At 45.2% G+C, this 24,381-nt stretch overlaps 1 protein-coding gene across 15 annotated transcripts in view; it reads right to left on the reverse strand.

Annotated features, from left to right (window-relative positions):
• ptprc (protein tyrosine phosphatase receptor type C) overlaps positions 1 to 24,381 on the reverse strand; it is a 174,527-nt gene that overhangs the window by 118,187 nt on the left and 31,959 nt on the right. For all 15 annotated transcript variants that reach the window (XM_078407841.1, XM_078407840.1, XM_078407839.1 and 12 more), the window contains exon 3: positions 88 to 111. In XM_078407841.1, the coding sequence (XP_078263967.1) occupies positions 88 to 111 (24 nt within the window). The remainder of the gene's footprint in view (positions 1 to 87; positions 112 to 24,381) is intronic.

Genomic DNA, 24,381 nt, shown 5'->3' on the forward strand with positions numbered 1-24,381 from the left:
CAGAATGGCATAGCGTAAATAATCCATTACAGGAAGCATTTCGCATTGCATTTGATTTGTGTGAAAGATATCTATCAGGGTACTTACTCAATGTAGTTGAACCATCACCATCTGCAATGACATAAAAGAAATTCAATGAGAATTGCAATGTGCAAACTAAAGCGTACATTGTACAGAAGATGGACACAAAATGCTGGAGTAGCTCAGCCTGAAGAAGTGGCTCAACACGAAACGTCACCTATTCCTTCTATCCAGAGATGCTGCTTGTCCCACTGAGTTACTCCAGCATTTTGTGTCTATCTTCGGTGTAAACCAGCATCTGCTGTTCCTTCCAACACATATATTGTACAGTTTGGTGAGATAGTTTACTCTCTGGCAATTCAATGCACACAAATATAGCGTTTGGCCTCACTTCTCAGCTTGTGATTTCACATTCTAACTTAAGGCCTACATGGTCAGGTTACGAACTCCAGCACTTTGTGTTTTTTGTTCAAGATTCCAGCGTCTGCAGTTCTTTGTGTGTCCACAGAAACACGATTGTGCAGAACCACCTATATTGTACCTGACACGACACCCCACATGTGGTACACCTCCAGATTCAGGGACAATTTCCCAGCTGTCATCAGGCAACTCAACCATCTTCTTATCAACTGGGGAGCGGTCCTGAGCTACCATCTATCTCATTGGAGACCCTCGGACCATCTCTAATTGGACTTTACTGGACTTTAGCTTGCATTAATCGATATTCCCTTTATCCTGTATATGTACACTATGGATGGATGGCTTGTTTATAATCATATATAGTTTTTCCACTGACTGGTTGGCATGCAACATAAACTTTTCACTGTACCTCAGTATACATGACAATAAACTAAATTTATTTAAAACTATACAATGACAGACCTCACAGGGTATCCCACTAATGCTACATTCAAGCTTCTTTTACCAGTTCCCCCCTCAGCTTCTTTCCCCCTAAGGTGCTAGTTCATTCCCCCTTAAACCTATTTATAGCATTCACTTCAGTCAATCCCTGGGATCTCAGCATGTCAGAGTACTGTGTAAAATGGCACAGAGGAAGCTGGTGAGGACTTTGTGGCTTCTCCTGCCCCCTAGTGGGGTTTTGCCCATCAACAAACATCACTGTAGCAATCAGAAGCAAAAGACTTTATACTTAACGTATCATTAATCTGCAAGTCGAAACAGTAGTAAAAACAGTAGTAAAGAAAGCAAACTCAATCTTTTATAAGCATTTATTACAAGAGGTCTTGTATACAAAAACAGGAATGTAATGCTGAGGCTCAAAAGGTGATGGTAAGCCTGCATTTGGAGTATTGTGAGCAATTTTGGACAGCATATCTAAGGATGTGCTGGTTCTGGGGAGGGTCCAGAGGAGGTTTACAAGAATAATCCCAGGAATGAGTAGGTTAACCAATGGTGAGTGTTTGTCGGCACTGAGCCTGTACTCGCTGGAGTTCAGAAGAATGAGGGGGGACCTCATTGAAACGTACAGAATACAGAAAGGCTTGGATAGAGTGGATGTGGAGAGGATGTATCCACTAGTGGGAGAGTCTAGGACTAGAGATCACAGCCTCAGAATTAAAGGACGTTTTTAAAGGAAGGAGCTGAGGGGAAATTTCTTTAGTCAAAGGGTGGTGAATCTGTGGAATTTGCCACAGAAGGCTGTGGAGGCCAAGTCAGTGAATATTTTTAAGGCAGAGATAGATAGATTTTTGATTAGTATGGTGTCAGAAGTTATGGGGAGAAGGCAGGAGAATGGGGTTAGGAGGGAGAGATAGATCAGCCATGATTGAATGGCAGAGTAGACATGATGGGCCGAATGGCCAAATGACCTTCTAATTAGTGTTTCCTACGTATAAGTGGTTCACGGCAACTGTGGCTCTTTGAGAACAGTTTAGGCCAAGTTTCAACAAACCCTCTCTACAATTCTTGTGCTCTAGAATATGTTAAACCCAAGTCTGTTTCATGTAAAGAAATGACACACAGTGCTGGAGAAACTCAGCGGGTCAGGCAACATCTCTTAAGAACAGCTTAGAACATAGGTGAAGGGGAAAATATTTCATCAGAATCTGAGGGGAAACATTTTCACACAAAGGGTGTGTATGGAACAAGCTGCCAGAGGAGGTAGTTGAGGCAGGGACTATCCCAATGTTTAAGAAACTGTTAAACAGGTGCATGGATAGGACAGGTTTGGAGGGATATGGACCAAACGCAGGCAGGTGGGACAAGTGTAGCTGGGATATGTTGGTTGGTGTGGGAAAGTTTCAGTGATGTATCTCTAAACTAAACTAAGCTACTTGCTCTTTAAATTCTAGATTACTTAATTTCCCTAGATGCTGCGATAAAATTCAAAATTTGTGTGTTCAGATCAGCGTCACTCGACCACTGATTTAACCTGCACACCATTCTGAAATGTCACCTATCCATGTTCAATCTGAAGAAGGGTCTAGATCAGAAACGTCACCTATCCATGTTCTCCAGAGATGCTGCCTGACCCGCTGAGTTACTCCAGCACTCTGTGAAACGTCACCTATCCATGTTCTCCAAAGATACTGCCTGACCCGCTGAGTTACTCCAGCACTCTGTGAAACGTCACCTATCCATGTTCTCCAGAGATACTGCCTGACCCGCTGAGTTACTCCAGCACTCTGTGAAACGTCACCTATCCATGTTCTCCATAGATGCTGCCTGACCCGCTGAGTTACTCCAGCATTTTGTGTCCTGTCAACACCATTCCCGTTACTTTCAAATGGCTCCCCTGCTGCTGCCCGCAAAGTTGAAAGGTTGAAAACAAGCCCTCATCTTGCAAGAGCTGCTGCCTGTGCTTGTAACATCCCCAGTCATCCTCGGGACTACCATATCACTTGCAACATCTCTACAAACCTCCTCTTTTTCACTTCGTTATTTGCCACACATTCATCTTACTTCTCATTTTTTGCAAATTGTATTTCTTAATAAAGTTTCAATTTATTTCTGCATTTATTAAATAAGGCTCTTCAGACCCAAGTTGTACTAGTTTCAAAGTCGTTTTGTTGAGTCTCATTGTCTGTAACTTGTTTTCACCTAGCCCACAACTAAAAATGGTTTGTTTCCTTTATCGTCGTCACTTTTTTGCATATCGTTCACTCATTTATTCTATATCTCTCTACATCATCGTCTAAATCTTCTGATTCCCTTTTCCCTAACTCTCAGTCTGAAGAAGGGTCTCAACCCGAAACGTCAACTATTCCTTGTGTTTATCTTCATTCTTAATGTTCAGTTGAGTTCAGTTGAGTGTCAAGTGTACCGAGGTACAGTGAAAAGCTTTTTGGTTGTGTGATATCCATCTTTCAAATATTATAGATCAGGTGTCTAGATTACATGGCTGTTGTGCTGCTGCAAGTAAGAATTTAATTGGTCATTTTTCGGGGCATATGACAATAAAACACTTGATTTTTTACTCTTCTGTTTAGATTGGAAACTGATTGGAAACGTTGATCCTGTTGTAGGTTTTTCATCCAGCAGTTTCTCAATTGGAACCATTAAAAGAGGCTTAAATCTTTTAATCTTGTGCTAATATGTATGTGCTAATATGGTGTACATCACAGCACCCTGTCAAAGGGGAATACAGGCACCGCATGTTTTATGCATTTACCTTGTGCATTTATGGAATAATGTGCAGGTTTAACTAATGCAAAACCTAATTTACTCATTGTATTTTTTGAGCACACTCAGATTTAGGTTCAGGGCAAACTCATCAGAGATGGAGCAGTGATCAGCACATAATGAATGGATGAGTGCATCTCAACTTGTTTTCCGTGAATACCCTTCATTTCAGAACAACGCAACAAACTCAGCACAAACTTGCCTTCATTTCTGATCAGCAGGAAATCAAAAACTCCATTAGCCAGCTAGAAAACGTCTTGAGAGATTTCAATTAAATTTCTCTCTCACACTGTCTGGCTTCACAGACCTTTATCAAAAAGACGCAACAAAACAAAATCACACAAATAGAACACTGCATTCTGAGAGAAAGCAGAACACACTGGGAACCATCATTGAGGCTGGGAAGAACTGTCGAGACGTTGTTAACTGTGAAAGGTGGCAATCTCTCTCTTCTTTGACTTCAGATTTCTGGTATTTGTCATACGTTCTAGGAGCAGAATTAGGCCATTCAGCCCATCAAGTCTATTCCACCATTCAACCATGACTGATCTATCTTTCCCTCTCAACCCCATTCTCCTGCCTTCTCCCCGTAACCTTTGACGCCTTTACAAATCAGGAACCTGTCAATCTCCGCCTTAAAAATACCCAAAGACTTGGCCTCTCTGTGGCAATGAATTCCACAGATTTATCGCCCTCTGGCTGAGAAATCCCTCCTCGTCTCCTTTCTAAGTGTACATCGTTTTATTCTGAGGCTTTGCCCTCTGGTCCTAGAGTGGAATCTTCCTGTTTAAATGTTTTTGTTGACATAGAAACATAGAAACGTAGAAAATAGGTGCAGGAGGAAGCCATTCGGCCCTTCGAGCCATTCATTGTGATCATGGCTGATCGTCCCCAATTAATAACCCGTGCCTGCCTTCTCCCCATATCCCTTGATTCCACTAGCCCCTAGAGCTCTATCTAACATATTTGATTTTTGTGTTTTTGAATTACGCGCTAGTTTTCAGAAAAGTCAGCCCAGTGCAAAACACAAGGTGCCTGTAGATTGTTTGCCAGCAATACACTGGACTCTCAACTACTACAGATGAATATGGCTACAAGCACCATTAAGATCAAATCTTTAAGTTTCTACTGTATTACGTCAAGGCCTACAAATAACTTGAAAGAACAATTTTTTTAATTTGAATATCGATGACCACAAATAAATTCAAGGGTGAAGGAAAAGCAAAGAAGTGCAGATGCTGGAATCTTGTGGAAAGCACAAAGTGCAGAAGAGACTCAGTGGGTCAGTCAGCATCTGAGGAGCGAATGACACGTAATGTTTCGAGTCAGGACCATTCTTCAGACTTCAAGGGTTGAGGAATAGATGCAATCACTTGGAGTGTAGTCCTTCAAATGTCTCTCCTTCCACCAGAACTGATTATAACTCTAAATCAGTAGAATTGGAAGCTAGTAAAAAGTGTGAAGAAGGACCCCAGCCCAAAACTTCACTTACCCTTTTCTTCCAGAGATGCTGCCTGACCCGCTGAGTTACTTCAGCGATAAACCATCATCTGCAATTCTTTGTTCCCCCATTTTGCCTTATTGCACTGCAAAATCTCCTCAAGTTATGCCTACTTTAGAGAAAAGACAATAGACAATAGACAATAGGTGCAGGAGGAGGCCATTCAGCCCTTCGTGCCAGCACCACCATTCAATGCGATCATGGCTGATCATTCTCAATCAGTACCCTGTTCCTCCCTTCTCCCCATAACCCCTGACTCCGCTATCCTGAAGAGCTCTATCCAGCTCTCTCTTGAAAGCATTCAGAGAACTGGCCTCCACTTCCTTCTGAGGCAGAGAATTCCATAGATTTACAACTCTGATTGAAAAAGTTTTTCCTCATCTCTGTTCTAAATGGCCCACCCCTTATTCTTAAACTGTGCCCCCTGGTTCTGGACTCCCCCAACATTGGGAACGTTTCCTGCCTCTAATGTGTCCAACCCCTTAATAATCTTATGTTTCAATAAGATCCCCTCTCATCCTTCTAAATTCCAGTGTATACAAGCCTAGCCGCTCCAGTCTTTCAAGATATGACAGTCCCGCCATTCCGGGAATTAACCTAGTAAACCTACGCTGCACGCCCTCAATAGCAAGAATATCCTTCCTCAAATTTGGAGACCAAAACTGCACACAGTACTCCAGGTGCGGTCTCACTAGGGCCCTGTACAACTGCAGAAGGACCTCTTTGCTCCTATACTCAACTCCTCTTGTTATTATTGGCTTTCTTCACTGCCTGCTGTACCTGCATGCTTCCTTTCAGTGACTGATGCACTAGGACACCCAAATCTCGTTGTACGTCCCCTTTTCCTAACTTGACACCATTCAGATAATAATCTGCCTTCCTATTCTTACCACCAAAGTGGATAACCTCACACTTATCCACATTAAACTGAAGTTCTCCTTCAATCTCAGATGGGATCTCTACAAGACCCTCTCATTTGTTTCAATTCAGCTCTTCAAAACCTGCCCGCTACTTTCAATCTGAGGAAGGATCTAAATCTGAAACATCACTAATTCGTTTCCTCCAGAGATGCTGCCTGACCCGCTGAGCTACTCCAGCACTCTGAGAAACGTCACCTATCCATGATCTCCAGAGATGCTGCCTGACCCACTGAGTTACTCCAGCACTCTGTGAAACGTCACCTATCCATGTTCCCCAGAGATGCTGCCTGACCCGCTGAGTTACTCCAGCTCTTTGTGTCAATCTTCAGCAATAACTTGACTGAGTTGTTTCTGATTGTCAGAGTGAGGCCAAATGCAAATTGGAGGAACAGCATCTCATATTTAGCTTGGGCAGCTTACAACCCAGTGGTACAAATATTAATTTCTCTAACTTCAAGTAACCCTTGCATCCCCTCTCTCTCCATCCCTCGCCTACCCAAGTCGTACCAACTTCAAAGTTGTCTTTTTGAGTCTCATTGTCTGTACTTGTTTTCACCTAGCCCACAGCTAACAATGACCTGTTTCTTTTATCATTGTTACGTTTTTGCATGTCTTTCATTCATTTCTCTCTACATCACCGTCTATATCTTTTTCTGTTTCCTTTTTTCCTGACTCTCAGTCTGAAGAAGGGTCTCAACCCGAAATGTCAACTATTCCTTTTCTCCAGAGAAGCTGTCTGACCGGTTGAGTTACTCCAGCTTTTTATGTCTATCTTTGGTTTAAACCAGCATCTGCAATTCTTTCCTGCACATGTTTCTGATTACTGTTCAGTTTAAACATAAGATGAGAGAGAGAGCACTGTTGGCAGGTTCAGTTGTGGTTTTTCTTGGTTCTGTTTACTATTTTATTTCTTTTGAAATTTGCAGAGAAGGAAAGGGTGCAGTGCAATGTGGTCGAGAATCTAAATTATTCAGATGGCGTAATTTGTGTGTTGCTATAGTGACCGTCCTACTTGCTAATCGACATCATTGCACAGATAAAATCATTGCTTCCTCAGAAAGAGCTATCAGCTCCTCAGTGTCAAAATACAACTATACATTTAACATTCTTCAATAGAAATTAAAGTGACTCAATGCAGTAAATTTTCATTAATTCATTTTTTCCCACATACATAAAGTTGAGAAATCAAGAAGGTTTACAGTGAGAGGGGAAAGATTGAATATGAACGTAAGGAGCAACTAGTTCACACTGAGGTTGGTGGGTGTATGGAACCAGCTGCCAGAGGGAGTAGTTGAGGCAGGGACTATAACATCATTTAAAAGGCATTTGGACAGGAGCATGGATCGGAAAGGTTTAGAGGGTTATGGGCCAAATGTGGGCAGGTGGAACTAACGTAAATGGGGCATCTTGGTTGGCATGGGGAAGTTGGGATGAAAGGCCTATCTCTGCTGTATGACTACAAATGGACCAAATTGCCTTAATGTGAAAAAAGTCCAAACGTTGTGTGGTGGGGAGCAGTGCAGGAAATAAAGGAAAGGAAGCAACACTCCAGGGCTGATGTCCATGACTATTTTCCTTCAAACACATAAAAATAAAGAAGACTGCAAAAAAAACGCAAAACATTTGTGGGTCCTAGATATTGGATGAAGCAGTAACTGGGCCATGCTCCAATTGTAGTTTAGATTCCTCCTAGGCTGTTGTGACAATTTGGGCAAATGTTATTTTGGTGATATGAATCACTCACAGGGAATGGAGGCCAAAGCAGTGGGTTTGGCCTACCCCAAAAATCTACTGTGAAGCCTGGAGAAGGAGTGAAGGACAATCAGGAGCCAGTGTGCCGGGACTAGCACATGAGTGAAGCTGGGAGCAGCAGATCTGCTCAGACTATAGTTACAGAACTTCAATCCTGACCATGTTTTAACCTAGACTTGCTACCACAGCCAAGTTTGTTTTTATCCTCTTCAATCCTAGCTCTCTGGTGCCAACCACCAGTGGTAACTTTGGGCGTAGCGGTAGAGTTGCAGTATTACGGTGCCAGAGACCTGGGTTCGATCCTGACTATGGGTGCTATCTGTATGGAGTTTGTACGTTCTCCCCGGGACCGAGTGGGTATTCCGCGGGTGCTCCAGTTTCCGCCCAGATTCCAAAGTCATGCAGGTTTGTAGGTTAATTTGTAGGTAAATTGTCTGTAAATTATGCGTGCTTGAAACGTATAAAGCTTGCTACAATGCAGGTATGTGATTATCATCAAAGTCATGATTTCAGGCTTCCTGTGTTTCTGCTTCAAATTATTTTATTGAAGTAGGGAAGTTACAAGTGTGATTCTGAACCTTTCTTTTATTAGGTCTCTTCCCCGGGGCGCAGCTCGCCCGCGGGGCCTTCCATCGCCCGGCTTGGCTCGGCTGCTGGACTTAACATCGCCGGCGCGGCTCGGCTGCGGGACGTTTCAGTGCCCGGTGCGGCTCGGCTGCGGGACGTTTCAGTGCCCGGTGCGGCTCGGCCGCGGGACTTAACATCGCCGGCGCAGCTCGGCTGCGGGACTTAACATCGCCGGCGCGGCTCGGCTGCGGGACGTTTCAGTGCCCGGTGCGGCTCGGCCGCGGGACGTTTCGGTGCCCGGTGCGGCTCGGCCACGGGACGTTTCAGTGCCCGGTGCGGCCGCGGGACGTTTCGGTGCCCGGTGCGGCTCGGCCGCTGGACTTAACATCGCCGGCGCGGCTCGGCTGCGGGACGTTTCAGTGCCCGGTGCGGCTCGGCTGCGGGACGTTTCAGTGCCCGGTGCGGCTCGGCCGCGGGACTTAACATCGCCGGCGCGGCTCGGCTGCGGGACTTAACATTGCCGGCGCGGCTCGGCTGCGGGACTTAACATCGCTGGCGCGGCTCGGCTGCGGGACGTTTCAGTGCCCGGTGCGGCTCGGCCGCGGGACGTTTCGGTGCCCGGTGCGGCCACGGGACGTTTCGATGCCCGGTGCGGCTCGGCCGCGGGACGTTTCGGTGCCCGGTGCGGCTCGGCCGCTGGACTTAACATCGCCCGGTGCGGCCGCGGGACGTTTCAGTGCCCGGGGCGGCTCGGCCGGGGGGCCTTCCATCCCCTTGCGGGGGCTGTGCGTGTCGGTTGCCTCGGTAGGGGTCGAGCTGTCTGTCCGTGGGTGCGGGGGGAGGAGAGGGGAAGTTTTGTTGGCTCCATCACAGTGAGGGGGTGTTTGGAGTCACTGTGATGGATGTTTGTGTTGGGGTCGGGTGTCCTGTGTTCTTTTCTTTTTTTGCTGTGACTGCTGAAATTTCGTTCGGTGTTGTGCCGAGCGACAATAAAGTTTTGTTATGTTATGTTATGTTGATCCTGCCTCAACTACCTCTGCTGATAGCTCGTCCAGACACCCTCCACCCTCAGTGTGAAAGGTTTGCCCTTCAGGTTCCTATTAAATATTTCCCCCTTCACCTGAAACCTATGTCTTCCTGTTATTGTTCTCCTTACTCTGAATAAAAGGCTCTGTGCATTTACCCAATCCATTCCCCTCATGATTTTATAAGATCGCCGCTCATCCTCCTGCCTTCCAGGGATTAAAGTCTTAGCCTGCCCAACCTCTCACGATACCTCAGGCCCACAAGTCCTGGAAACATCCTTATAAAGTAGCTTTTGGATTGGCATATGGATATGCAGGGAATGGAGGGGTCATGGGTCATGGGTCATGGGTCATGGGTCACGGGTCACGGGTCACGTGCAGGCTGAGCAGATTAGATTAGTTTAACTTGGCATTGTGTTGATCATGGACATTGTGGGCCAAAGGGCCTGTTCCTGCACTTTAGACTTTAAATACACAACATGGAAACAGGCCCTTCATCCCACTGAGTCTGTGCCGACCAGCGATCACTGCTTGCACTAGCACAATCCTACACACTAGGGACAATTTATAATTTACAGAAGCCATTACTACAAACATGTACATCTTTGGGAAGTGGGAGGAGACTGGATCACCCAGAGAAAACCAACACGGTTACAGGAAGAACATACAAACATCGTAGAGACAGCACCCGTAGTCAGGATTGAACCGGGGTCTCTGGCGCTGTGAGGCAGCAACTCTACTGCTACACCACTGTGGTGCACTGTTCCATATTTGCAATCTTCTCTGCACCCTTGCAAGCTTGTCTTTAAACTTTGATCAGCGACAAAGTCACATCAGATTTTGGTTTGACTGTGAAGGGTGCCAACATAATCCTTGAAATAATTCATCACCAAGTCATTGGAGTGCTACATGACTAACAGGAATGTAGTCAAGTGTAGCAAGGAACTGCAGATGCTGCTTTAAACCGAAGACAGACACAAAAAGCTGGAGTAACTCAACGGGTCAGGCAGCATCTCTGGAGAAGAGAAATAGGTGATGTTTTAGGTCGAGACATTCTGAAGAAGGGTCACAACCTGAGATCTCCAGAGATGCTGCCTGACCCGCTGAGTTCCTCCACCTTCTTGAGTCTAACAAAGTGTGGCCTCTGAGAATAAGCGCCACTCTATTTCCAAGTTGCAGGTCTACAGGCATTACATGACAGACACTTGCCATGAAGAGCATTGTATAAACTATGTGTGGAATCAGAGCACACATTGAAACCCATTCAGCTCACTGGAAGCACCGGACTGCTCTAGTTTAGTGACCAAGTATATAGCATCTATTAAAATTAACAGTGTTTCACAAGCTTCTGTACAAGCCTGTGAGGAAGTGGTTAGCTACTGGGTGTGGCTGGTGCCGACTGATCCAAACTTTAATTGCTGCAACAATTGAAACAACATTGGGAACATTTTTCCAGCATCTAGAGTGCCTAGCCATTTTATGATTTTATACATCTCTATAAGATCCCCTCTCATCCTTTTAAACTCCAGTGAATACAAGCCTAGTCTTTCCAATCTTTCCTCATATAACAGTCCCTCCATCCCAGGGATCATTCTCGTGAACCTATGCTGCACTGCCTCAATAGCAAGGACGTCCTTCCTCAAATTAGGAGACCAAAACTGCATACAATACTCCAGATGTGGTCTCACGAGGGCCCTATACAACTGCAGAAGGACAGCTTTACTCCAATACTCAAATCATCTCGTTATGAAGGCCAACATGCCATTAGCTTTCTTCACTGCCTGCTGTACCTGCACGCTTACTTTCAGTGACTGGTGTACAAGGACACCCAGGTCTTGTTGCACTTCCCCTTTACCTTCTCTGACACCATTGAGATAATAATCTTCCTCCTTGTTTTTGCCGCCAAAGTGGATAACCTCACATTTATCTACATTATACTGCATCTGCCACGCATCTGCCCACTCACTCAACCTGTCCAAGTTATCCTGCAACCTCCTAACATCCTCTTCGCAGTTCACACTGCCACCCAACTTTGTGTCATCTGCAAACTTGCTAGTGCTACTTCTAATTCCATCATCCAAATCATTAATATATATTGTAAATAGTTGCGGTCCCAACACCGAGCCTTGCGGCACTCCACTCGCCACTGTCTGCCATTCTGAAAAGGACCCGTTTATTCCTACTCTTTGCTTCCTGTCTGCCAACCAATTCTCTATCCATGTCACTCCCCTTCCCCAATACCATGTGCTCTAATTTTGCTCACCAATCTCCCATGTGGGACCTTATCAAAGTCTAGATACACTACATCCACTGGCTCCCCTTCATCCATTTTACTTGTCACATCCTCAAAAAATTCCGGAAGATTAGTCAAGCAGGATTTCCCCTTCATAAATCCATGCTGATTTGGACCAATCCTTTTACTACTATCCAAATGCACCGTTATTACCTCTTTAATAATTGACTCCAGCATCTTCCCCACCACCGATGTCAGGCTAACTGGTCTGTAATTCCCTGTTTTCTCGCTTGCTCCTTTCTTGAAAAGTGTGATAACATTAGCTACCCTCCAATCCACAGGAACTGATCCTGAATTTATTGAACATTGGAAAATGATCACCAATGCGTCCACGATTTCTAGAGCCACCTCCTTGAGTACCCTGGGATGCAGACCATCAGGCCATGGGGATTTATCAGCCGTCAGTCCCATCAGTCTACCCAATACTATTTCTCGCCTGATACAAATTTCTTTCAGTTCCTCGGTCTCCCTAGATCCTCTGTCCTCTAGTACATAGAAACATAGAAACATAAAAACATCGAAAATAGTTCCAGGAGGAGGCCATTCAGCCCTTCGAGCCTGCACCGCCAATCATTGTGATCATGGCTGATCATCTACAATCAGTAACCCGTGCCTGTCTTCTCCACATATCCCTTGATTCGACTAGCCCCTGGAGCTCTATCCAACTCTTTTTAAAATTCATCCAGTGAGCTGGCCTCCACTGCCCTCTGTGGCAGAGAATTCCACAAATTCACAACTTTCTGGGTGAAAAAGTTTCTTCTCACCTCAGTTTTAAATGGCCTCCCCTTTATTCTTAGACTGTGGCCCCTGGTTCTGGACTCCCCCAACTTTGGGAACATTTTTCCTGCATCCAGCTTGTCCAGTCCTTTTATAATTTTATATGTCTCTATAAGATCCCCTTTCATCCTTCTAAACTTCAGTGAATACAAGCCTAGTCTTTCCAATCTTTCCTCATATGACAGTCCCGCCATCCCAGGGATTAACCTCGTGAACCTAACATCTGGGAGAATTTTTGTGTCTTCCTTAGTGAAGATAGATACAAAGTACCTGTTCAACTCTTCTGCCATTTCCTTGTTACCAATAATAATTTCACCCGTTTCTGCCTTCGAGGGATCCTCATTTGTCTTTACTAATCTTTTTCTCTGAACATACCTAAAGAAGCTTTTACTATCCTTTTTTTTCTTGGCCAGCTTACTCTTGCACTTCATCTTTTCAGCCCATATTGCCCTTTTTGTTACCTTCTATTGTCCTTCAAAAGTTCCCCAATCCTCTGGCTTCCCGTTACTCTTTGCTGTGTTATACATCTTTTCTTTTAGTTTTATTCCATCCTTAATGTCCCTTGTCAGCCATGGTTGCCTCCTACTCCCCTTAGAATCTTTCTTCCTCTTTGGAATGAAATGATCCTGCATCTTCTGGATTATGCCCAGAAATTCCTACCATTGTTGCCAAAGCAAAATGTGAGATGATGTTCCTCCAATTTGCATTTAGCCTCACTCTGACAATGGAGGAGACCGAGGACAGAAAGGTCTGTGTAGAAATGGGAAGAAGAAATAAAATGTTCAGCTACAGGGAGATCAGGTTGGATCACTTGGGCTGAGCGAAGGTGTTCCGCAAAACCATGGCCCAGTCTAAATTTGGTCTTGCCGATGTATTAAAGTCCACATCTTGAACAATGGATACAGTAGATGAGGTTGGAGGAGGTCAAGTGAACCTCTGCCTAACCTGAAAGGACTATCGAGGTCCCTGGACAGAATCAATAAACAATAGACAATAGGTGCAGGAGGAGGCCATTCGGCCCTTCGAGCCAGCACCATCATTCAATGTGATCATGGCTGATCATTCTCAATCAGTACCCCGTTCCTGCCTTCTCCCCATACCCCCTGACTCCGCTATCCTTAAGAGCTCTATCTAGTTCTCTCTTGAATGCATTCAGAAACTTGGCCTCCACTGCCTTCTGAGGCAGTGAATTCCACAGATTCACAACTCTCTGACTGAAAAAGTTTTTCCTCATCTCCGTTCTAAATGGCCTACCCCTTATTCTTAAACTGTGGCCCCTGGTTCTGGACTCCCCCAACATTGGGAACATGTTTCCTGTCTCTAACGTGTCCAACCCCTTAATAATCTTATATGTTTCGATAAGATCCCCTCTCATCCTTCTCAATTCCAGTGTATACAAGCCTAGCCGCTCCAGTCTTTCAACATACGACAGTCCCGCCATTCCGGGAATTAACCTAGTAAACCTACGCTGCACGCCCTCAATAGCTAGAATATCCTTCCTCAAATTTGGAGACCAAAACTGCACACAGTACTCCAGGTGCGGTCTCACTAGGGCCCTATACAACTGCAGAAGGACCTCTTTGCTCCTATACTCAACTTCTCTTGTTATGAACGCCAACATTCCATTGGCTTTCTTCACTGCCTGCTGTACCTGCATGCTTCCTTTCAGTGACCGATGCACTAGGACACCAAGATCTCGTTGTACGTCCCCTTTTCCTAACTTGACACCATTCAGATAATAATCTGCCTTCGTATTCTTACCACCAAAGTGGATCTCCTCACACTTATCCACATTAAACTGCATCTACCATGCATCCACCCACTCACACAACTTGTCCAAGTCACCCTGCAACCTTGTAGCATCTTCCTCACAGTTCACACTACCACCGAGCTTTGTATCATCTGCAAATTTGCGAATGGTACTTTTAATCCCTTCATCCAAGTATATTGTAAATAGCTGCAGTCCCAGCACTGAGCTTTGCGGTACCCCACTAGTCACTTCCTGCCATTCTGAAAGCGACCCATTTATCCACACTCTTTGCTTTCTGTCTGTCAACCAATTTTCTATCCATGTCAGTACCCTACCCCCAATACCATATGCTCTAATTTTGCCCACTAATCTCCTATGTGGGACCTTCTTGAAGGCTTTCTGAAAGTCCAGGTACCACATCCACCGGCTCTCCCCTGTCAATTTTCCTAGTTACATCCTCAAAAAATTCCAGTAGATTAGTCAAGCATGATTTCCCCTTCGTAAATCCATGCTGGCTCAGAACGATCCTGTTACTGCTATCCAAATCCTCCGCAATTTCATCTTTTATAATTGCTTCCAGCATCTTCCCCACCACTGATGTCAGACTAACTGGTCTATAATTTCCCGTTTTCTCTCTCGCTCCTTTCTTAAAAAGTGGGATAACATTAGCTACCCTCCAATCCACAGGAACTGATTCTAAATCTATAGAACATTGGAAAATGATCACCAATGCATCCACAATTTCTAGAGCCACCTCCTTAAGTACTCTGGGATGCAGACCATCAGGCCCTGGGGATTTGTCAGCCTTCAGTCCCATCAGTCTACCCAACACCATTTCCTGCCTAATGTGAATCTCCTTCAGTTCCTCTGTCACCGTAGGATCTCTGGCCACTAGAACATCTGGGAGATTGTTTGTATCTTTCTTAGTATATTCCTTTCTTAGAGTCGAGGGAGGAGGTATAGGGACAGGTGTAACATCTTCTGCAGTTGCAGGAAAAGGTACCTGGGGATGGGGTAGTTTGGATGGGAAGGGATAAGTTAACCAGGGAGTTGTGGAGAGAACGGTTTCTGTGGAAGGCGGAAAGGGGTGGAGATGGGAAAATGTGGCTAGTGGTGGGATCCCATTGAAGGTTACGGAACTTTCGGAGGATTATGTGTTGTATGCGACTGCTGATGGGGTGGAAGTTGTGGACTAGGGGGACACTGTCTCTGTTATGACTAGGGGGAGGGAGAGCAAGGGCGGAGCTGCCAAGGAGTTACCAAGGAGACACGGGTGAGGGCCTCATGTACGGATGTTCTAGTATGGTACATCTCATCTTGGACGCAGATGCGGCGTAGATGGAGGAATTGGGAGTAGGGGATAGAGTTTTTGCAGGAAGCGGGGTGGAAAGAAGTGTATCTTTCAGCTGACTGGATAGCTCACGCCAAACGCTTTTCATCTACCTTGGTATACGTGACAATAAACTAAATTAAACATACAAATGTCCAAAATAGAAGTGACCAAATGGCTTTGAAACAGAGAAGTAAAAATCTAATAAAAAGTCATTGTACGGATGTCAGAACTTCTCAAATGGCACAGGATGTGTGGTATTTCACAACAGAAAGTTTAGACATTTATATCTGTCTGATGAATCATTGTGTGATACAACTTGTACATGGATCTCACCAACTTCAGGCCAGACAGACATCATGGCCAGGTTTGATGTAAAGGGTGCAAGGAAGTCTCGAAATGAAGTGGAGAATGCCAGGGACATTTTCATATGAGGAGGCTCACAAGCTTTGAACTATTTCATAGTCTTTAGGCAATTCAAGATTTAGAAACAAAGAACGGCAGATGCTAGTTTATACCAAAGGTAGGTGCAAGATGCTGGAGAAACTCAACGCCTCAGGCAGTATCCAGAGATGCTGCCTGACCCGCTGAGTTACTCCAACACTCTGTGAAACGTCACCTATCCATGTTCTCCAGAGATGCTGCCTGACCCGCTGAGTTACTCCAACACTCTGTGAAATGTCACCTATCCATGTTCTCCGGAGATGCTGCCTGACCTGCTGAGTTACTCCAGCACTGTGTGCCTATCTTCGTGCAATTTCAATTAGGTTTGTCTGTAAGTGGTAATTGCTTTAATAGGATGTTGCCAGGTATGAGCTGTGGGGAGAGGTTGAGTAGGCTGGGACTCTATTCCTTGAAGTGCAAGAGGATGGGGGTGATCTTACAAAGGTGTATAAAATCATAAGAGGAATAGATCGGGTAGATGCATAGAGCCTCTTGCCCAGAGAAGGTGAATTAAGGACCAGAGGACAGATGTTTAAGATGAAGGGGAAAATATTTAAGAGGAATCTGAGGGGTAACGTTTTCACACAAAGGGTGGTGGGTGTATGGAACAAGCTGTCAGAGGAGGTATTTGAGGTTGGGACTATACCAATGTTTAAGAAACAGTTAGACAGGTGCATGGATAGGGCAGGTTTGGAGGGATATGGACCAAACGAGGGCAGGTGGGACTAGTTATAGCTGGGACATGTTGGCCGGTGTGACCAAGTTGGGCCGAAGGGCCTGATTCCACGATGTATCACTCTATGACTCTATCTAGACTATTGATACCCAATTTATTCATGCTGGCATATAGCACTATTGCCTAGATCACTGGATGGCTGCCTGCAGTCTAGTACCAGAGGGCTGACTCCACATGTTAACTCGTGTTATAACACAACAAGCAATGCCTGGAACTACCATCTTGTAGCAATTTGCTGGTGCAATATTTTGTCTGGGGAAGTCATGTCTTCATCAGTATACAACTTTCTCCAAATGAACCATACGACTTAAATGGAAGCCGAAGAAGGGTCCCGACTCCAAACATCACCTATCCATGTTCTCGAGATGCTGCCAGACCCGCTGAGTTACTCCAGCACTCTGTGAAACGTCACCTATCCATGTTCTCCACAGATGCTGCCTGACCCGCTGAGTTACTCCAGCACTCTGTGAAACACCACCTATCCATGTTCTCCACAGATGCTGCCTGACCCGCTGAGTTACTCCAGCACTCTGTGAAACGTCACCTATCCATGTTCTCCACAGATGCTGCCTGACCCGCTGAGTTACCCAAGCACTTTATGTCTCTCCAAGGTAAACTACAGTGGTGCCGCAGTAATGTTGCTGCCTTACAGCACCAGAGACCTGGGTTCGATACTGACCACAGGTGCTGTCTGTGCGGAGTTTGAATGTTCTCCCTTTTACAGTGTGGGTTTTCCCCCTGTGCTCTCGTTACCTCCCACAAGGATGTACAGGTTTGAAGGTTAATTGGCTTCTGTAAAATTGTAACTTGTCCCTCGTGTGTAGGATAGTGCTAGTGTACGGGGAACGCTGGTTGGCGTGGACTCGGTGGGCCAAAAGGCCTGATTTCCACTGTATCTATGCACCAAAGGAAGGTTAAACTCATGAACCCTGGACGATATCATGTGCTTTGATATCATATCTATTCCTCAGGAATGCTTTGGTGAGGTAAGCACAGGTCAGCCACAGCTCCTGGAGTAACCCTGGAGCGAGCACGTTGAGTGCGACATTGGCATTGCCATTGATTCTCGAAGCAATGCTGGAGAACATTGTAAGTGGTTGTTATTGTATTTCATTCCCAAGGCCAAGTAATGCTGCGGAAAAAAACTATGGTATGATCAATTTCCTCGGCTTCAGTACTTCCACTGACAGTGGCACTCAGGGACGATGGCACAGGTTGCCTTCCAGTGGGTACATCACATGGCAGATCTCTTTAGACTTCACTTTTACTTTAGATATACAGCGTGGAAACAGGCCCTTCAGCCCATTGAGTCCGCACCGACCAGCGATCACCCCGTACACTTGCACTATCCTACCACTAGAGACAATTTGCAATTTTACAGAAGCCAATTAACCTACAAACCTGTATGTCTTTGGAGAGTGGGAGGAAACCGGAGCACCCGGAGAAAACCCACACAGTCACAGGGAGAACGTACAAACTCCACACAGACAGCACCCGTAGTCAGGATCAAACCCGGGTCTCTGGGTGTGTAAGGCATTCTCTACAACCCTCTCCTTCCACATCACCCAATTACCAAATATCACAAGGTTTGAATTCTGTGCATCTAGTCAGGCCAAGGGACAATCCCACCCCATCTGGCTGGTTTGCATATTATTTAATCATCTGGCCAGGGGCTGCACAGTGGAGTGGTGGTGGAGTTGCTGCCTCACAGCACCAGAGAACCCAGGTTCAATCCTGACAAAGGGTGCTGTCTGTACGGAGTTTGTAGGTTCTACCTGTGACCGGTTTCCTCCCGCATCCCAAAGACATGCAGGTTTGTAGGTAAATTGACCCTAGCGTGCAGCATAGAACTAGTGTGAATGGATGATCGATAGTCACCGTGGACAGTGAGCCACAGGGCCTGTTTCCAAACTGTATCTCTGAACTAATCTGAACATTGAACTTCTGAAGTCGTATAATATTTGACCTGACATTCCAATTAGCTCAAGAACATATTTGGAAAAATAATGACTGACATTTACATTCAACACTGCAGATTGTTTTATGTAAAATTCTGTGAAAATTAAAATTCTTAGCATAACTATCCACATGTGTCATGAAGGAAAACACTCTTGATGGCCACAATTCTCCAATCTTTGAATTTTCAGTTATTATTTGTGCAACTAGATTAATCATGATGTTTTAGTTATCTCCAAAAAATTCTTTCTTTGCATTACGCATGGGACCATGGAGAATCTGTTCTGTACTTAGAGTGGTGTGTTTAGTTTTGGTCACCCTGTTACAGGAAAGATGCCATTAAGCTGGAAAAGGTGCAGAGAAGATTTACGAGGACTTTATTCCTTGGAGTACAGGAGAATGAAGGGTGATCTTGACTTGAAACGTCACATATCCACGTTCTTCAGTGATGCTGCCTGACTTGCTGAGTTACTCCAGCACTCTGTGAAACGTCACCTATCCATGTTCTCCAGAGATGCTGCCTGACCTGCTGAGTTACTCCAGCACCTTGTGTCTTTCTGACTTTAAGCCAGATTGGCTGGGATGTAAAAGGATATGAATCACATGCAGGCAGAGGACATTTGTTAAACTACGTGGGCATCATGATTGTCATAGATTGTTGGCCAAATGGCCTGTCCATGTCACTGCACTGTTCCATGGTCTGTTGGTTGGGATGTGGAAGGATGAGTGGAGAACAACTGATAGACACCCATCTGAAGAAGGGAGCTGACCCGAAACGTCACCCATTCTTTATCTCCAGAGATGCTGCCTGACCCGCAAAGTCACTCCAGTACTTTGTGTCTCTCTTTGGTATCAACCAGCATCTGCAGTTCCTTCCTACACATGGAGAACAACTGATATTTACCAGTGTGCATGTGACACTCACACCCAACATATGTTGCCAAAAGAACTTTGCAAGAACTCTTTACAATTTACTTTTGCTCAATGAGAGGTTCTGAGATATTTGTGAAGATAACTGCAGCAGTTCTAACTTTCCACCAGCAGATGTTGCCCAGGGCTAAGCGAAACATTGGAGAGCTGTGGTGGAGATAGATATTGGATCAGTCATTGAGTCATAGAGTGATACAGTATGGAAACAGGCCCTTCGGCCCAACATGTCTCACCACCCTTCACATCCCATCTACACTTGCCTGCGTTTGGCTCATATCCCTCCAAATCTATCTAATCCATGTACTAAATGTTCCTGAAATGTGCAATCATATCTGCCTCAACTACCTACTTCTGCAGCTCGTTGCATACAGCCACTTCACTTTTTGTGTGGAAAAGTTATATTGCAAGTTCCTATTAAATCTTTTCCCCTTCACCTTAAATCTATGTCCTCTGGTTCTCAATTCACCTACTCTGGGCAGGAGACTCTGTGCATCTACCCGATCTATTCCTCTCATGATTTTATACACCTCTATAAGATCACCCTTTATCATCCTGTGCTCCAAGGAATAGAGTCCCAGCCTGCTCAACCTCTCCCTGTAGCTCACACCCGCGAGTCCTGACAACATCCTCGTAAATCTTCTCTGTACCCTTTCCAGCTAGACAACATCTTTCCTATGACAAGGTGGAAACTCTGAAAACAATACTTTGAATGCGGCCTCACCAACGTCTTGTACAACTGTAACACGACCTCCCAACTTCTATATTCAATACTATGACTGATGCTCCCATGTGAGTGGGGATCCAGGTGGACTTCATCAACCTGCTTCTGTTGTCTTTACCAAACCATAAAATGGGTACATCATTTAAATGCAAACCTCAACTGTGCAACTGCATTGTCTCCTGGAAACAAAATATTTAAATTGTTATGGATAGGTGACATTTTGGGTCGGGACACTTCTTCAGACTGATTGTAGGGGGGGAGAAGAGGCGAGCTGGAAAGGGAAGTGACAGGACAATGCGTGGCAGGTAATAGGTTGACATAGGTGAGGGAGGGGGTTAGATAGTTTGGAAGAAAGGCTAAAGATAAGAAAGGGAGGTGTGAGAATGGTTTGAATTGAGGACTGTAATGTCAGAGGGAGGAAATGGGGGGGGGGGGGGAGGTGAGAAATAGTCCAGGTGGGACACAGGGGAGGGAAGTGGGGAGGAGAAGAGAGGGAGTGGTTTGGAGGAAGAATAGGGAATGGTGTTTTGAGAGGCTACCTGAAATTGGAGAATACAATGTTCACACCGTTGGCATGTTATGGTGGCTAGAAAAACATAGGTGAATGTAAATCAAGAGTGTTTCATTGTCATATGTTCCAAAACACAACAATAGAAAGCTTACGAACCTCTCCAGCCTGTCCTGTCATCCCATCAGACAGTGACTGATCTAACCTGTCTTGTCTACTTTCCTGAATCCCAACCCCCGACCCTCGATTCCCTGACAGACACACACTCTTCATCCCTGTTCCCCAGTGAGGCCACTCTCTCCTTAGACTAGATCTAGCATGTCCCTTACATCATCAAAAAGGCACTGTGCTGGAGTAACTCAGCGGGTCAGGCACCATCGCTGGAGAACTTGGATAGGTGACGTTTCACAGAGTGCTCGAGTAACTCAGCGGGTCAGGCAGCATCTCTGGAGAACATGGACATGTGACGACTCAGGTCGGGACTCTTCTTCAGACTGATATCCAGCAACCGCCAGCCAACAAACAAACCCCATTGCCTGCAAACTCAGAAACTATAATCCCCAACCAGCAACCAGACTCAGTCTGAAGAAGAGTCTGGACCCAAAACATCACCTATCCATGATCTCCAGAGGTGCTGCTTGACCTGCCGAGTTACTCCAGTTTGTTGTGTCCTTTTGTATAAACCAACATCAGTAGTTCCTAGTTTCTATCTTCTACCATTGTGGATTCCTCTTTCCCCACTCTCACTCCTGGAACCAAAAGGTGTTCAAACCCCATCAACTCAAACCATAACCTCATCACCCCATCACCCCATCACCTCAAACCCTCACGTCTTGTTGAGGATTGTCCCCACTCTAGAATAGAATAGAATAGAATAGAATAGAATGGCCTTCATTGTCATCCAAAAACATGTTTTTGGACGAAATTGCGTTACCCACAGTCAACAATAAGAGGCAATAAAAAAGAAATCAATAAAACCCACAATCACAAAACCGACATAAAACAAAAAACATCCATCACAGTAAAGGGCCTGTCCCACTTAGGCGATGTTAAGGCGACTGCTGGTGACTAGGCTGTCGCCGACTGTTCGCCGGGGTGTCGCGGGCATGATTGTGAGGATCTTCCAAGAATCGTAGTTACATCCAGTTGCCGATGGGTGAGCTCCAACAGTGACCAGGCACTCCAGTTGCCCGGCAGCAGATGGGCGAATAAAGTGGTCAGACTTCACATGGAGATGTATTTTCTTCCCAAGACCCACAGCAACTCCCACTTTGTCAACCATTAATGCCAGCATTGAAATCTGGTCTGCCCGTATGAAACAGCAATTACATGAGTAGATAAAATCAGGAGGAGGAAAAATCAGACTTTTTGCAAGCACATTACACGAATCTGAGCAATATTAGCTTGTTTCAGTTTATCATTGTCACATATACAGTGCAGTGAAAACCTTTTGTTGCGTGCTATCCAGGCAAAATAAAGACGATACATGATAACAATCAAGCCATCCAAGGATAAAGGGTTCAATATGGACAGCACAGTAGCGCAGTGGTAGTGTTGCTGCCTCACAGTGTCAGAGACCCAGGTTCAATCCTGACTATGGGTGCTCTCTGTGTGGCATTTGCATGTTCTCCCCATGACCACGTGGGTTTTCTCTGGGTACTCTGGTTTTCTCCCACGATCTAAAGACATGTGGGTTTGCAGTTTGGTTCTGTAAATCGCCCCTGGTGTGTAGGATAGAACTAGGGTACAGGTGATCACTGGTTGGCAAACCCTCAGTGGGCCACAGGGCCTATTTCCACGCTGTGTCTCTAAACTAAACTAAACATCAAGTGCAAAGACTATTATTACTTTTTTCAGTTTGGTTTGCTGTAGGGTTTGAAGACTTTCTTTAGCCTTCGGTGCACTGTGAAGAGTGAGTCAGTTTGTGAAATGGAATATGTAGGAAGGAACTGCAGATGTTGGTTTAAACTGAAAATAGATACAAAATGCTGCAGTAACTCAGTGGGACAGGCAGCATCTCTGGAGAGAAAGAATGGGTGACCTTTCGGGTCGAAACCCTTCGTCTGAAGTGACAAATTCCTTCTCTCCAGAGATGCTACCTGTTACTCCCGTTGAGTGACTCCAGCTTTTTGTGTCTATCTTGTGGAGTGGGATGTTGGAGTTTTCTTTACAAACCTCTCAGAAATGTAGTTCTCTCCGCACCCCACAGTGACAGCATGACCCAGTTACCTTCAACAGGAAATGTTTGTAGATCTGTGGCTTTGCTCACAGCCGCATTGGGGGTGGCCTTGCTAAATCACCCATGCTGAGCAAGTTATACTGCAAGCTCTTGCAAACTTCAGCCTACTGCACAACCCAGATTAACAAATGCACGCACACATCCGGAGAAAATGCACTTCACTCGGCCTACAAACGTTTCAAACCTCTCTGAGCCTGAGGCAGGCCTAGAATATAACAGGAGGCTCTGTCTTCATTGACAGATTAACACAGCATCAAACATTTCCTAGCGTGGCAAAAAAATAGATTCCTTTTGCGTTTTAAAGCCCCTATATTTGGGACCCGGAACTTAAGTGATTTGTGACAGGGAAGATCGCAGTGAAACTTTGTGCACAGGGTGGCACGGGTGTGGAGACTACCGTCAACGCAAATATCACAGATGTATTTATAGAGACTTTTGATGACCATGTGCATATTGTTAACATGGTTTGTAGAAATTAGGGTTGGGTTCAGATCCGAGCCTAAGTATCAGAATCGACACTCTGAGCAGAAGACTTTATCTGGACATTAAACCTCCATGTCCTTTGATGTAAGATGTGTACTTTCCACTTTGAATAAATACTACAGATTGTCAATGGAAATCAAAAGATTTTTTAGATTAAGTAAAGGAGTATAGTTTTCAGATTCAAAGTGTTTGAATTCAAATGGGCTTTTTCCTGTGAGAATGTGTGTGTGTGTGTGTGTGTGTGTGTGTGTGTGTGTGTGTGTGTGTGTGTGTGTGTGTGTGTGTGTGTGTGTGTGAGAGTGTGTGTGTGTGTGTGTGTGTGTGTGTGTGTGTGTGTGTGTGTGTGTGTGTGTGTGTGTGTGTGAGAGTGTGTGTCTGTGTGAGAGTGTGTGTGTGTGTGTGTGTGTGTGTGTGTGTCTGTGTGAGAGTCTGTGTGTGTGTGTGTGTGTGTGTGTGTGTGTGTGTGTGTGTGTGTGTGTGTGTGTGTGAGAGTGTGTGTGTGTGTGTGAGAGAGTGTGTGTGTGTGTATCTGTCTGTTTGAGAATGTGTGTATGTATATGTGCACCTGTGTGTGAGAATGTGTGTGTGTGTGTGTCTGTCTGTCTGAGAGTGTCTGTCTTTTTGAGTGAGTGTGTGTGTGTGTGTGTGTGTGTGTGTATGAGAGCGTGTGTGTGTGTGTTTGCTTGTCTGTGTGAGAGTATGTCTGTTTGAGAGAGTGTGTGTGTATGTATGAGAGCGTGTGTGTGTGTTTGCTTGTCTGTGTGATAGTGTGTCTATTTGAGAGGT

Source organism: Rhinoraja longicauda, chromosome 11 (genome assembly GCF_053455715.1).
Source record: "Rhinoraja longicauda isolate Sanriku21f chromosome 11, sRhiLon1.1, whole genome shotgun sequence".
NCBI lineage: Eukaryota > Metazoa > Chordata > Chondrichthyes > Rajiformes > Arhynchobatidae > Rhinoraja > Rhinoraja longicauda.